We start from the raw sequence: 16049 nt of genomic DNA on the forward strand, positions 1-16049 counted from the left end.
TGGGCAGGTGAGTGCACACCTGAGTCTCATTCCAGGCCAGGCAGGAGAGTGCACCAGTGCTTTCTCCTTTCCTGCCCACTCCTCCTGCTCACTGTCTGGGAGGAAACCCCATAGGTGTCCCCAGCTGAGGTTGCAGCACACTCTGTTCTGCCCCTCAAATGCCCCAACGTGGGGCCCAGCCCTTCCATCTGGCACACAGGCTTTAAAGCATGAGGTGAAGAAGACCTGTGTGAGTTTGTCATCTGCTCTGCAGGGCAGTAGTTCTCCTGAGTATGGGCCAGTGGGAAGTGGACCTTGCTTGTAGGGGTCACCACAGCATCTAAAAAGTAAACTGAGATTTCCTCTTCACATTCCACCTAGTATCTCCTCACTTTTTTCTTTTCAAAAGAACACTGAATCTGCTTTTCACACTATTTTGACCCTGTCCTATTGATTTGTCAAGTCCTCAAGTGCTGGTACATGGAGCAGCTGAGTTTAAGTGGACAGCAGAATGGGTCAGGGTCTGTGTACTTTGAGTATATTTTCTGAGCTCATTTTTCCTGCACTGCATCCATTCCACTTATGCCACCTCCGCAGCACCCCAGGCTCAGCCCATGCGCTGAGCTGACTGTAGAGCTGCATATCCCAGAAATTCAGTCATGTTCCCTCGCAGAACTTACTGCACTCTCTCACAGGATTACCCCACACATTTGGAAAATGTTGTCTTGAGTTTTTTTAAGGTGATATAAAGATGTAAGTACATCACATTCCTCCATCAGCAGGTAACAAGGGAGGAATAGGAAGAACTCCTTGTCTGTATCTGAGATACATTTGTTGTTATTTTTGGGCTTCTTTCTTCCCCTTCTGAATAAGTACTGTATGTGTCTGGGAGGATTTTTAAAACATCCTTCAAAACACAGGCTTTTTCTCTCCACGGAGAACCAAGACAAAAGGATGGGTTCAGTTGTGTGCAGCTGCTAAAAGAGGGCAGCTGAGGGCAGGAGGGTGGGAGGAGCAGAGTGTCTTACTATGAGGGAATTGTCAGGGCAAGTATTTTGAGGTGGCATTTGTTGGGATAGAGATGTTTCTAGGGAAACAGGGTTGAAGACATGAGTGTTGAAGGACTGCAAGTCCAAAGATGGGAAATATTGGGGAGTTTTAAAGAAAAGGGGATAAGGTAGTTTGAAGTCTTGGCAAAAGAGAAGGAGCCTTGTGTGTCAAAAGAAGGTGGTTTTGCCATCAGACAGGCACCTACAATTTGGGACCTTGGATGTGATGTCTTCCAAACTGGACGTCTACGAATCCCATCGCTCACAGCCTTTGGGCTTTTTGCACAATGTTTGATAGCTGGAAGTGACAGCTAAAGTTAGAGGAGGATTGTATGTATTCATAGTTGCAAGTACCACTTGCAATTGGAGGGGCAAAACCCCATCATTTCGTGTGACACAGTTCAGACCAAGCAGGATACCTCTTGCTCCTCTAGAGTTATGACTCTGCTTCCCCTGACCAGGTCAGCCCAACTTTGAGGATTTTATGGCTAGCTGTGGATTGACCACTGAAGCAAAGGATGCTTCTGCCAAGGCTTTGAATCAGCTGTGATGTTTAGAGGCTCTAAACATCTTAGACTTTAGCCATGATAGCCCCTGCAGAGGCTCTTCAAACTCCCAGATTATGCACCTTCTTCTACAGTCCATCTCATACCTTTAAGGGCAACTCTCCTTCCTAATAAGCAGTCTAAACCATGTGCTATACAGAAAAACATCCTTTTCTCTGAGAATTTAACACACATACTGGTACTGTCAGTGTTTGTTGAGGCACTGTATGTGAAAACTTTATTTTCAAGGTTTTTGAAAACTTGAAAAGATAGTAAATTACACTCACCCGAAACCTCAAGCAACTTACACTTTCTTCAAAACTAAAAAAAACCCAAACCAACATAAAACTATTAACATAATTCCCAAGGTCACTTTCTTAAAGGCTTTTTTGAAAGTGTAGTCCCAGCATTGTTTAATCCGTTAATTTTATGATTCTTCTTTGTGAGTGGGCCTGCTTTCTCACATGCAGTTTTCCCTGTGCTGTACTTAAAAAAATCCTTCTAAATCTTTTGAACCCTGCTTGCCAAAATAATTCACTCTACTTTTCTGTAGTCGATATGTTTTGCTTTCATAAACTGCTTAATCTGAATGTAATTTTCCTAATTTTATTTCTACTTTTTTTCCCCCCCCATTTTTTGTGTCCTGGTGGTGTGCTAAATGGTAAAATTAGTAATCTTGTTTTGGAACAAAGGCTTGGTAGATTTTCATGGGGGAGATTATCAAGAGTGATTTGAAATACTCATTTTAGAGCAGCTTATTTACATGTGATATATTTTCAAAATTGATTTAAGAGTGGTTAATTTTCTGTCATAGTCTGCAAAACTATTATCTAGATATTTTTGTTCCTGAGGACTAAACTTACAGCAGTGTGATAATACCAGAAGATTTTTCTGGTTTGTCTGTAGAAAATCTTTTTTGTACCATCTTTTGCTAGCCACTATGCTATGCAGAGGTGCTCAGACTGAGACCAGCTGATATGTTTACATTCATGTTGTATCAGATGAACTATGCTGGAGCTTTAACTGATAAAGGGAATAAGGAAGGTGATTCATCCTCTTCTTGAAAACTTTATGTTCCACTGATTTATGCAGGAAAGGACAAATCCTGGATTGGTTTATCTGTGCCTGCTTGTCTGGAGCTGCCTGTGCCTACCAATGGCTGGCAGGGTAAGGCTTGTTTTGGTCTCCACAGCCCATGACAGCTTTCTTTTCTTTTCCTTTCTTCTAGGCCTGTCCCAGGTTCTCTGTCTTCACTACTGCACCTACACAACCGACAAAGACAGCCTATGCCTGCCTCTATGCCCGGCACCCTGCCCAACCCCACCATGCCAGGATCTTCTGCTGTACTCATGCCTGTAAGTTTTCTCATTTGGCTTTTTTTTGCAGAGTGGAAAGTTGTGTTGTGTTTGATTCAGTCTAAGCAGAGGTGAAATCCTCTGGGTTTTGTGAAAACCCAGTGTAATAAGGAAGCTGGCCTTCTTTGGTGCTTCACCTTAGACTAGTGTTTCTGATTAAGTTAATGGCATGCTAATTAGTGTGAGAGTGATTAGAAGCAGTTTACATGAGACTACAATTTGTGATTCTCATACTTGCTCATGTAGGTGAGATCAGTATGTCTGTGATGGAACAAAAAGGTTTTCCTGAATTCAGAAAAAATAACTGGAAAAGCAATGTACATAAGTTATGTCAGTGAACTCTAAGTGATCCTCTTGTGTGTGAGATAACCACTTAGCAAGAAACAATTGTGATTTACTTTTCTGGTCTGGTAACTTGCACTTGCTGAGAACTAGGTAACAATTACTGCTCATCTTTCATGATTTCTGGAGGTATAGGAATATTTCCCATCTTATGGAAGCCAAAGGGCTGCTTTACAACTGTAACTTCAAATTTTAAATTATTTTAATCTTTTAACCTTTTCAGTAGAAAACATTTGAGCAGGTTAGGGGTGGAGAAAAGTAAGGATGACATGAGGAAGAGGGGATGGGCAAAGGAGGAGTTTTTGCTACATTTCACTTTGTTCAGTTTGCAAGACAAACCTGAGAGCAGTTGACCATGGGAGGGAGAAAAGCACTGCTTGTTCTGGCATTGCTGGCTCAAGGGGAACACTCCACAGAGATACAGAGATTCAGCTTTGGCTGCTGTTTGAGCAATCATGAATAAGTTATTAATTATTAACTTGTCAATAAGGCCCTCCTGGAATATCGATCAGGAAGTTTAACAAAAAAACCCCATAAGATGTGTCATTGTGGGAAGTTTTTTTCTGGCATGATTCCCAAGAACCCAAAATGCAACAAACCTCCAGCAACAGTGTAAGTTCAGTGGCTTCAGTCTGCTGCTGGGGAGCCCTTTGGGCAGCTTTACTTGCAGACAAGCAGGTGTGCTCTGGCTGCAAGCCCTGGAGGGATGAGCGTGGAGGCGAGACAGACCCTGTCAGCACTGGCTGCTCCTCCTGCCCCACAGCACTCCTGAAAGGGCTGCAGGGGGCATGGCACTGGGAGCTGCTCCTACCCCATGGAGAAAGGGAAAGGGGGCCTTGGCAGCTTTTCTCTGCCAGGAGACAGTGGGGTATTCACATTTCCCCAAAGCCCAGCACCCGTTATTGCAGGCATCATGGAGGGTGGGAGACAATGCTGTGATGACAGGGCGCATAAAAATAGCTCCCCTGCTTGGATTGCTCAGAAGGACCCAAAAGTGTCTTTTTTGTAAGAGCCAAAAATTCAGCAGACTGGCTCAAAGCAAGGTGGGATGCTCAGCTCTGTCTGGAAGCAGCACCATAACCCTGTTTTACCACCCCTTACAAGGCCTAGCAATGTGCAGGGCTTGTCTTTTTTTTGTATAATACCCTCCAGGAAATTATTTTATAGAGGATTTACTGCCATTAGGTTTTGTTAGTATCACTCCCTCCCAGCCTAGTGAGACTAGCTTGTAGAAAGGGCTCTGAACAGCCAGGAGAAGTTTTGCTTTGTTTTTTGTTATCTCAGCAGTACATGAAAGCTTCCCTTACATGTGGAAAACTCTTCCCAGCTGAGCAGTCCAAGTGAAGGAAAAATAGCCAACTTGTTTTACATATGCTTGAGATTGAAGATTTTTATTTATGCTTTTAAGAACCTAAGTTGGGTTGTGCTGGGAGGGGAAGCTACAATTTTATACAGTGATGCTTTTAAAACCACTTAACTCTGAGTGTTGTTATACTGAATGGGAGAAAATCATTACAAAAAAGCGCAAACCTGGGTGGCTGCTACATTTGTTTATTAAAGAAACCCTTTCTTTATAATTGGCTGTAAGTTTTCAGGGCCGATTCTGATGAAACACACGCCTACGTGCATACACATATGCAATTCATGACACAGATTGTTATTTTCTCAGTCATGACTTGAAGAAATAAAGCTCAGTCCATTTAAATAGAAACTGAGAGTAAATTCTTGCAAATGTCTCCAGATGTTTCAGATGTTTTCAAAGCTTTTTTTTTTTTATTTCTTTTAAAAGATGGAGCGACAAATGTCAATGAACTCCAACATCATGGGGATGCAAGGGCCGAACCTCAATAATCCATGTGCTTCACCTCAAGTTCCCCCAATGCATTCAGAAGCCAAAATGGTAAAAAGAGAATTTTTAAAAATTACTGTATTTTCTCATTTTGCTGTTGCATACCAGTTACCCAGACAGTGGGGGGGATGTAGCCAGACACCGCTTACTTCATCCTTAGTCATACGTTATGCTCTTTTTTAATATGCTGCTGTAAATTGCCTTTGTGTCTATGAACTTTCAAGTTGTTCTTAGTCCTAACTGATCTCTTAGTGAGAGGGAACTGTAGGGTAAACTATTTGCTCCACACTGTGCTAAATGGGGTTTTTGGTGCAGGTCAGTAGAATTTAAGCAAATGGTCTGGTTGTTTCTCTAATGGTGTCTGTGCTCCACAACTTCATATAAAGAAAATTGTCAGTTAATAAAGAGTGCAGTATAAAGGGTGTGCTGCAGAGGGAGTGTACACAGTCCTTGTTTTTTCCAGATAGGAGCACGGTGTGTCAGAGAAGCATACCAAATAATATCTATCTATCTATCTATCTATCTATCTATCTATCTATCTATCATCTCTGGGTTATTTTCTTTTTCTGGAATGTAACAAAGGTGTTCCCATCAAAAAGAACTGTCAGAATACTGACAAATGTAATTTATTCATACAAGTCAAATGTCGTAACAAAAAAATGAAATTGTTTCTTAAAGTTGTTCTACATCTTAAAAGGTCAAGGCTTCTCATGCATATGTAATGATTTAGGATTAATGTAGGTAAACTAAACTACAGGTGAATATTTTTAAGTTTTTCCCAGCTTCATATGCACTCTTGTGGAGGTATTTGGGACTAATATCCTTGGAATCAAGTTATCAGTGTAAAAACTCTTTGGCTTTTTACGTTTCAGAACTGCCATTTGCTGCTGTCTAATGGAAATATGAAGACAGAAGCTTTTAGTTTTAACTAAACTGAAGTTTAATTAAAGTGTAAGGTTTTTATCCTCTCAAGATATCTCATCATAGTGAAAACCAGGAGTAACTTCATTGAACTTTTTTCAGTGGCACTTTGCCAAGGTAAAATTGTCATAAGTGAGAGAATGAAATCAAGCCGACAAAGATTAAGCAACCACATATTTTTATATATGTCTACTTTGTATGAGTGGTGCAGCTTTTAAAGTTGTTGTCATCCATTCTAAGGCTAAGAAAAATATCTGTTTGTCTATAGGTATGGTGCATACAGGAGACTCTAGGTTAAGAGCAACAACATATATGAGTTTATTCTACTTCTGTTTTCTTAGGTTGGGTAGGTCATGCCTTTGCCTCACTGTTGGTCTGGGTTAGGCTGTTAACCCAACCTCTGTTAACACTCTTTCTAAAACCACATTCTGTAAACATGCAGCCATTTGGCCAGAAGAAGAACGATAGCCAAAAATGTTGGCTCCCCCAGCCAAGGAAAACCTGTGGTTGAGAGTTCTCTCTGCTGTACCACACAGTGACGGTGACATGCCAAATGGCAACAGCATCTGCAGCAGAGCTCGTTAAAAACTTTTTGGAATAGGCAAGTGTTTTTTCAATGCAAGTGTAGCTGAGCCAAGCTAAATACTCCTTGGCTGAATAAATCCAAAACTGGCATCTGTTTTGGGGACTAAAGGTTCTGTAGTTTACTCTCTCCCCTCACCCCCTGGCTCTTTTTTACTGGTAGTGTGAGGCTACTTAAGAACAAGATTAAATTATTGGTGCATATGGTGAGAATTCTGTGCTTTAATAACTGAAACTGTCTATTAATACAAATTACCTTTTAATCTGGGTAAGTAGGTTTTGTCCCTAAATCTAATGTATGAAGGCATTTTAATGTATGAAGAAATTGCTATCAGTTCCAAAATGTGGTGTAGTGAACAAGCAGAGCCTTTACTTCTGCCACTCTTCCAAGGGCAGAAAAAAATCTACACACGTTAACTCTTAAAGGGTATAATTCAGAGTTCCAGGAATTTTCCTATTTTCGAATGCAGGTTTGGGCTTTTTAAAATATCTTACATTTCAATATTCTAATTTAATATTTTGTTTCTGTATGAGCACACATGCAATGTAAAAAGTCTCTTCATTTAGCCACTGCTTTGAGGAATATGAATCTATTAACAATACTCTGCCTGAATACAAAGTAGAAAAAATGTAGGAAATATTCAGAGCAAAATTATTTCTTGCATGCAAATTCATGGATTTTAAATCAGAATCATCTATGTTACAGGGACGTTTGTTCTTATTGTTAACTGTTTCACTTTTCCTCATGCTTAAAGCATGATACTTCACATACTCTGGTGACTTAGTTAAAAGTTAAAAGTGAGGGTACTTACTTAGTACCTTATCAGACTGTGTCCTGCATTAGGAAAGAATTTCAGATTTCCCTGGATTCTGATAATGCTATTACTGCTGGTGCATTCATCATTGCTTATGCTCTCTTTGGCTGGCCCCACCCCAAGAACGGATGTGTCCAACACCAGACAGAGTCATCTAAGATGCTTGTAGCTAGTGACTGAAGTAACTGGAGAAGTCCAGGGGACTTTGGGCCTGATTTACTAGGTGCCCAAATCCATGGGACTATCAGCACTTTTGGGAGGCCTATGTGAGAGAACATGGGACAGGCTTCTCTAAATGTGAGACCCAGATGTGAGACCAGACCCTTCTGGCCTCATGGCAGTACGTACCTGAGTAATGCAGGCACAGTTTGGCATGCAGCAGTCATAACACTGTTTGGTGACAGATGTGACTTAATTTGCCTCTGTAAAACGCATGTGAATAAATATTATCTGTAGGGATGCTGTGTGATGCCAGGTTTTTTAAAGAAAGCTGATAGATGGCAAAAGATTCACACCCTTGATTAGTTCATAATTGGTTTACAGTGGGAAATGGAAGCCAGTGTCATAAATATATACATTGTCTGAGATACAAGCAGATCTACTCACAAATGTAGAATGTGTGTGACATTAAGGTAACGTTTCTATAATAAGCAATACGTATTTTAATCACCTTGTATCACCTGACATTTATGGAAAGCCACCGTGACTTAATTTGCCTCTGTAAAATGCATGTGAATAAATATTATCTGTAGGGATGCTGTGTGATGCCAGGTTTTTTAAAGAAAGCTGATAGATGGCAAAAGATTCACACCCTTGATTAGTTCATAATTGGTTTACAGTGGGAAATGGAAGCCAGTGTCATAAATATATACATTGTCTGAGATACAAGCAGATCTACTCACAAATGTAGAATGTGTGTGACATTAAGGTAACGTTTCTATAATAAGCAATACGTATTTTAATCACCTTGTATCACCTGACATTTATGGAAAGCCACACTCTGCCACCCAAGAAGCTTGCTTCCTGTTTTAATTTTTTTTGGGAGAACATTTTATCAAGATATTGTAGATGACATCCCAGAACTGATTTAAATTATCATAGCAGTCTCAGTTTCCCTCACAGTATGCCTCTCAATTAGGTTATCACCTAATGCTTTAAAACTGTCCTAGTAAATGAATGAGTGAACTTCTAAATCAATACTGCTTTCTTCTTAGACTCACAGCCGAGTAGGTAAAACTCTTATGCTGCCCACCAAAAACACACATTGATTTTATATTAAAATATATTGCACTGGAAAGAGGAGGAAACATATAGCTCCTTAGTGTACATGGTAAAAATATGGCAAAAATATGCAGAGTGGCACGCGTAGCATATTAACATGTGGTTCAGTAGGCTGAAAGTATTATGAAGTTGGAACTGTTGGCGGTGCTTTGCCTTAATATACTGCCTACATACAGCTTGCTTTTGCACTTTCAGAGTCCTGGAGGTTTTAGAACTCGGAAGTGCAATACTGCGTGGATTACCGGAGTGAAAGATAAATAGTGCGCACTGAACCACTGGAAGCCTGTGTGACAGCAGGTCTTTTCCGTGGAGCTGATGCCTTTCTATCTGAATTTTGCAAGGCATTGATCTTTACCTGCAGAAATTTATGGCCTCTGAAAGAAGGTGTAAAAAGCAGACTGGCAATGAAAGAACTGAACTTAAAAATACAGTTCTCAATTTATTATATTAATTTTTTCTTTTACAATTTCTGTCTGCCACTTGCTCAATATGTAGTTTTATAAAATTTAAATTAAATGTTATATGTGTAGCTTGGCTGTGCCTGTAATCCTGACAGAACATGTATGGTTAAGAAATGAAAAGAAAAGAAAAGAAAAGAAAAGAAAAGAAAAGAAAAGAAAAGAAAAGAAAAGAAAAGAAAAGAAAAGAAAAAAGAAAAGAAAAATTATTTCTGTATCAGAAGCACATAGGACTGTGGGCTGTTGTTTTTGACTTGTAAGCATTACTAGGCTGAACAGTAAAAAATATTAAAAATAAAAAATTTGAAAGTGTCTATGAGGTGAAAGAGTGAAAATGTTACCAGAAAAGAAAAGAAATACATTGGTAGAGTGCATGTTTCTAATTATAATAGTAAAATAACCAAACCTCCTTATATACCTAAGAATGTTGGACAGCTTTGGCAGAGGAGGAGAGAAGTGAAAGAAATTACAGTGCCATCAGCACTAATTTTTATTCAACTTAATTAGAGGTAAGGGCCCAGATCTTACTGGTGGCTGTGTAAATCCCAGTGCAAGCATCATTCAGCTCTCCATCCCAGAGGAAAGGCCAGGCTGTCTGCAGAGACCTGGCTGCATTTTGTATGGCTCTAGGACAACACGCCTCCCTATCTGCAGGAACACAGCATGCCAGCCAAATGGGAAAGGCTTGGCCACAAAGGTCGAGGGCTTCCATCAGATGGAGATTATGGTGTGAGTTTGGATGGAGTCTTCTGCTGCTCCTTGTTTTACAAATAATGTGTGTTTCTGTGCCCATGAGCTGCAATGGTGCAGTGGGCACAAAGCGAGGAGCAGCTGGAGTAAGCTCTCACCCCGGCCCTGCTTTGATGCTTGGCTCTGCCATTGCAGCAGCCTTTGGGTGTGGAAGCCAAGAATGCTGCCCTAACAGCAGTGGCTGGGGCAGCTGGTGGCCTTGGGAAGGACATCCCTTTGGATTCCTGCTCTGGGCCAAGGTTTGCGAGGTTGCATGCTGATTTCAGGCAAGGGGCTGACATAGGCAGTCCAGGCAGGATCAGAGCCACTGGATTCCTGCTCTGGGCCAAGGTTTGTGATGTTTTCATGCTGATTTCAGGCAAGGGGCTGACATAGGCAGTCCAGGCAGGATCAGAGCCACTGAAACTCTAGGTTTAGATGCTTCACACTTTGTGACTGAAGATACTTTATTGAACAAAATAAATGATTTGAAATTTATGTTTTCCTATCAAGCTGTCTGGGAATGGAATCACTTTAGTAGAACAGCAGATACTGCTTCAGGGCCAGAAGGCTTTTCTTTGCATGGATTCTGGACTGCTGAGCAGAAAGAAAAATGTTGCATCTCGGCAGAACATTCAACAGCAATTGCTCGTCTTGTACTTCACAATAAAGCAATGAAAGCAGCATAAGAGGAAAAAAAAGTGCCAAGCAACATCTTCCAAATAAAAAATAGAGTAATGATGAAATTTCCTGTATCAGTAACTGAGAAGTGTTTTCACAGAAGGGACTGTTGTATAGTTAAAACCCACGGTGCTTCTGCAACTGTTGACAAAACTAACTATTCTGAAATTGTATCTCCTGTTATATTTGTGCTTATGTTTAAAAGTCCTCAAAGCCAAACTTTCAGTGTGCTCCTGATCTGTGCTTTAAAACCTTTCCTGGGCAGTAGCTTTGCCTGCAGACAGTGTGCCTTGCTGTGGATTAAGGTATTATTGTGATAGGTGAAGATAAGCATATTCTGGTTGGTTTACTGAAACAGGACCTTGTACCTGTCCTGCCTAAATTCTGGATTATGTACTAGACTGGGTAGGAACTAATTCTTCTTAAGCTGTCAGTGGCTCAGTAAGTTCTCTAGAGAAGCAAGGCAGTTCAGTTACTTATAGCTGCTGTGAATATGTGCTGAATATCTGATCTTGCTTCTCCTGAGTGCATATGAATTGTGTTGCTTCTCACAGGCACAAGTTGTAACAATTCCTTGCATTTTTCTTTCTTTGTGTCACTTTATCCTGTGGTGATCTTATCAGCATTATTTCCCTAGAAGAACTTGGATTTTTATTATTTTGTTTGCCTTGATTCAGCCGGGTGTTAAAGTGACCTCGCTTTCTCCCCCACCCACTAGCCCTCACCCTGTCTCTTTCTCCCCGTTTCTCCACCACCCTCTTTCCTTAGAGGATTTACTGTCTTTGTAGATTTGTTTCTCTTTCTCCTTTTCTCCCCAGTGTCCACCCTGATTTTGTAACCGTAGAAATAACTGAAATACAATCCCAGTATTTGCTTGCTGTAGCTATCATCGAGCTCAACAGATGAACTGTTGGCTTTTGTGTGTCATAAGGTTTTGAAACTTAAGTCTGATACATCCATATATGTAGGGGTAACTTGTTTGGTGCCCAACCATCCCTTACAGGAAAGGTTTGTTTGTCTAAAGTTGTGTGTCAGTGGGTGCTGGGGCAAGTAAAAGCAAGCCCTTAGGATAGTGAAGCCAGGGAAGGAAACTGTACAAATAAAAGCATGGTTGCGTTACAGGGAAGTTCTGCTTCCCATGGATATATTTCAGTCTCTTTCTTGGAATATGTACAGCTTTCATTTTCCAGGATTTTTGCAAGATCCACAGATAATATAAATTGTTTTGAGCTTCAGGCTGTTGCACATTAAGCCCAGCGTTTGATTGGGATGTGCTAGTGCATCTCAAGGCAAGTGATGCACTTTGGGTGGGGGAGATGGTTTTGCACTCTTTACCAGCCCCATATTTTAACCACTGAGGACACAAGAGCTAAAAGAAAAATCCTCATGGCAATAAATCTCTTCTTTATGGACAAGCTTAAAAAGTATTTTCTAAAAACTATGCAGTAGCTAATGAAGAGTTTATTAATTATGGTAGTCTTCCTGTGAAATAAATAATTTCAGACTGTTGAACTGAGAGAGAAAATTGAAGTGACTCACTAGAGGCCACACAATTTGTCAGTGGAAGAGCTGAAACATGCACAGAAGAATTTCTGTCTGCCAGTTCCAGAAAACACAATTTCTGTCAGAGAAAAATTTATGTATATTTTTCTTTCAACTTAATATTAACATTGGTAATATCAATATAATTGTTGAAATACACTGGTTTTTCATGACTAGTGGAAGAATGGGAGGACTGAACTCCTCAAGTTTACTGGGAGTGCAGGCTCATATTTGGGATTTAAATCTGAATGAAGGTGGTGCTTTGTGTTTGGATTTAATGCCCCTGAAATTTCCTGAACTTTACTGATGAGATTTTGGCTCAGAATGACAAAAATTAACTGATCTTCTGAGACTTCTGTCATCTGAGATGATGGAAGCCTTGTGAGATCAGCTTCCCTGGCATCGTGGCTTTCACTGAAATCTCAGGAGAGCACTTACTTTCACATAATGTCAACCATATCCAAACCAGGACCAAAGAATACCCCTGCAGAGCTCCTTCTAAGATCACAGACATATTTGAAACCCTGCTACAAGCTGTGTGCAGTCCGAGGGAATGTTCACAGCATTTATTGTTTATTCTGTCAGATATGGTTGCTGACACTTCTCAGTGCTGGGAGGGATATACACTGTTCTCCAGATGTTCATTAGTGCAACTCCTCATTTATGTTCAGAGGAGGTAATTTAAAAACTGGGACAGGCTGGGTCTCCCACCCTGGAAACACTTACACAGCAAACTATGCTCAGCTCTGGTTTTTAATAGCAAATTGCTGGCCAGTAAAGTTTATCTGAGATTTTAGTGTGTAAAATGCTATAAATAATCTTCCCAAATGTGCTCTGTAGTTAGACTGCATGGGATGCAGCACAGTTAGTTGTGTCCTCTGCACTCTGTATCCCCTTTTTTCTGACTGTTGCCCAGCCCACCTTATGGGATGCCCCCCAGGGGAGCTGAGCAGCCTTTACTCTGGTAATTGCTCATGTGCTGAGGACTGACTCTGGCAATGTGGGCATCCAAGTTACTCTGCTTTAGATAGTTCCCTTCATTTCAAAGAACTTACGTTACAAAGAAGACAGTGAAATACTGGCTGTTGCTGGAATATTGCAGAGGCAGGGGGAACAGGAACTTTGACCAACTGAAGGTGAACTAGCATGAAGATTTGACTAAAAACCTGTCAGGTTTTTTAGGAATAGAATTCAATTTATGCAAAACCTTCCTCTTCTAGTCATGGGTGTGCTTTTTTTTCCTCACATTTTTTATATTAAAGTGACACTGAAACCAACTCTTTCATATTGAAAAAATGTTCCACAAATCTTACTTTAAGATAATAGCAGATTCTTCATTTAGTAACAATATCAGAGGGGAAGAAGTTTAATTTAGGATTGTTACCTTCATGATGTACATTTTCATTTGTGAAAGCTTGGTCTTAAAATTATGTAGAAAAAAAAAAAAGAGAGAGAAAAGGAAACTTTTGTAAAATAGAAAGCAGCAGACAGCATTCCTGCAGTTTTGTTTTTCAGTTTACTGGAAATTATTTAAAACCAAATGTCCACCTTTTCACTATGACTCCTCTCCATTTTAGTTTTCCAAAATGAGTGCTCAGAAAGGAGACAAGCCCCATAAGCAACTTAAAATAGAATTTCATAATCCTCTACTTTTATAATATGAGAGTCAAAAATTTTAGTATAGTCAAAGATTACTTTTCTAATTTAGCCCTGATCCTCAGCTATAAACTTGGATGAGTTAACTTCAAATGAGTTGTATGTTTTTTGCATCAGCGGAGGACCTAGTTTATACTTCTGAATTTCAAAATTTCCTTTAGGTGAGATTTGACCCTTCCAGAATTTGATACTGCCAGGTAAACATTTTGTTTATTTTGGCTTTAAATTTTTTGTTTGGAATTCATATTCTGTATTTTACAGAATGTTCTGCAGACTACATGCATTTTGACTACAGAGCATATGTGGGAAGGTTATTCATAGCATTTTATGCACTAAATATTTAATGCATATTTGCCTCTTGTTCTTGCACATTGGTGTTTTGACAACTGCTCCAGAATCTCATATGAACTTTATCTGACTTCACTTTGCAACTCAGCTTCCTGTAGGTGTTCATTGCATAATATTTAAGGATACATTATTTTCTCTAATCCCCAGAATAATACCAGAAGATTTTTATAATTGGTTCATCATACCAGACAATCACCACCAATTTTATGACAGGTATTGGTATCTGTCCCTAGTGATTCATAAGGAAAAATTGCCAGATATTTCTTTGAAAGTGATGGATGATTCATGTTGTTATATTTAGGTCACATTATTCTGGAATGTTTAAATTAGACTACAAACCACCTCTGAATATACAAGTGCAAACATAGAGTACATTTTTCGTTTCCCATCTGGAAATACGTATAAAGTCCAGGACTGTTTGCAAGTCACGAGAAATATTGTTATCTTTTTATTTTGGTATTTCAGTTCACACACATACTAATATGAAAAGTTTAGTAATGGCATATCCTCAATACTGCCCTTAAATGCCAAGGTTACACATGAAGTCCAATGGGATCTAGCAAATGTTTAAACTTTTATTAAAGCCCAAAGCCTAAAATAGACTTTACTAGACCTGTACAAATTATTTTAAATTATGTAAATATTTTTAATATGTCTGGCTTCTGACAGAACACCACTATACACTGAAGTATGACATTTGCCTTACTGTGCCAACTTTTTAGTGGTTTTTTTTTTTCTTCCCAAAATACCTGGCATCATTACTGGATTTGACTAGAGTCTGCTTTATGTGCTGCTTGTGGTTCAGGAGAAATATATGTGAGGAGGATGGACTGTGTTCCCCGACTGTTAACAGAGGCTCTTTAGCATGAGGTTAAGCGTGAACTTTGTTTTGGCTGCCAACAAAGCAGGCAGGAGATACCCAGGGTGGGTGGGGGAAGTCCTGATCTGCTTTCCATCTAATGGACGTGTGCAGCTGCTCTGCAGGCTGGTGTCGGTGTGCAAGTGTGTGACTGTGTCAGAGAGAAAACTATTTATTTGGAGCTTTGTAACAGATACTGCTCTAACTTCATCTTCCAGGAATTTTATTAAATTTAAAAATACTGCCAAAACATTAATAGATGGATGTGTACAAAATCAGGGGGTTTGAGTTCTTCATTTAAACTAAAGGCAGTGGTAGGTGATAGTAAGAGCTAGCAGCCTGAAGAGCCCTTGGTTTATTGGTCAGATGTTTGAAAGTGTGCATGTTTGTGTACAAGTCCATTTTTCTTTCCTGTGGTTATGGTGGGTTTTTTTTCCTCCTCCATTCTATGCAATTTTGCTATGCAAGCATAATCTTATCTGGGCCTATTTGGCTAACTTTCTCCATCTATTTATTTGCATATTACCTTATCTTCTGTTTAGAAACCACTTTTCCTGAAATACTTTAGAATGCTGAAGAAAAATAAATGTCTGAAAATCCATGTGTGTTATCCAAAGAACACTTACTAACACTTAGGGTGGCTACCATTTGCACAAAGAAAAAGCAATTTGTTCGGCTACATGAATTTGCTGAGGCTTGTCAGTCTTCTAAATCATGTTAGTGGTGGATTAGTTTGATTGGAAACTTGATCCAAGCAATGTTTGAATTTCTTGCATACAGAGTTCCCAGAGGTAATATAGAGTTTATGTGAAAAAAGGTATATAACCACATCAGTGTTGAGAATTAAAACAGAAATTAATTGCCCTTGGTAAAATTTGTGGTTACTGGGATTGTTCAAGGATACTGAAATCTTTCATTTAAATAAGAAATAAGAAAATAAGGTAGCTTAATCTTATTTAAAGATTTCAGAAACTAAAACTTCCTCTTCTACTACACTTAAAATTCAAGATGTGTTTATGCTAGTCTTAGTAAAACTGGTATATGTGACTCATGATGCT

The 16049-nt window shown here is 39.6% G+C and overlaps 1 protein-coding gene across 15 annotated transcripts in view; it reads left to right on the forward strand.

Moving 5' to 3' along the window:
- CREB5 (cAMP responsive element binding protein 5) overlaps positions 1-16049 on the forward strand; it is a 267897-nt gene that overhangs the window by 190104 nt on the left and 61744 nt on the right. For all 15 annotated transcript variants that reach the window (XR_005953199.1, XM_041411417.1, XM_041411413.1 and 12 more), the window contains 2 exons: positions 2802-2928; positions 5060-5170. Coding sequence is in view for 14 of the 15 variants with exons in the window: in XM_041411417.1 (XP_041267351.1) it covers positions 2802-2928; positions 5060-5170 (238 nt within the window). In the remaining variant the exon portion in view is untranslated. The remainder of the gene's footprint in view (positions 1-2801; positions 2929-5059; positions 5171-16049) is intronic.

This window comes from Onychostruthus taczanowskii, unplaced genomic scaffold (genome assembly GCF_017590055.1).
Source record: "Onychostruthus taczanowskii isolate IOZ18803 unplaced genomic scaffold, ASM1759005v1 scaffold36, whole genome shotgun sequence".
NCBI classification, from domain to species: domain Eukaryota; kingdom Metazoa; phylum Chordata; class Aves; order Passeriformes; family Passeridae; genus Onychostruthus; species Onychostruthus taczanowskii.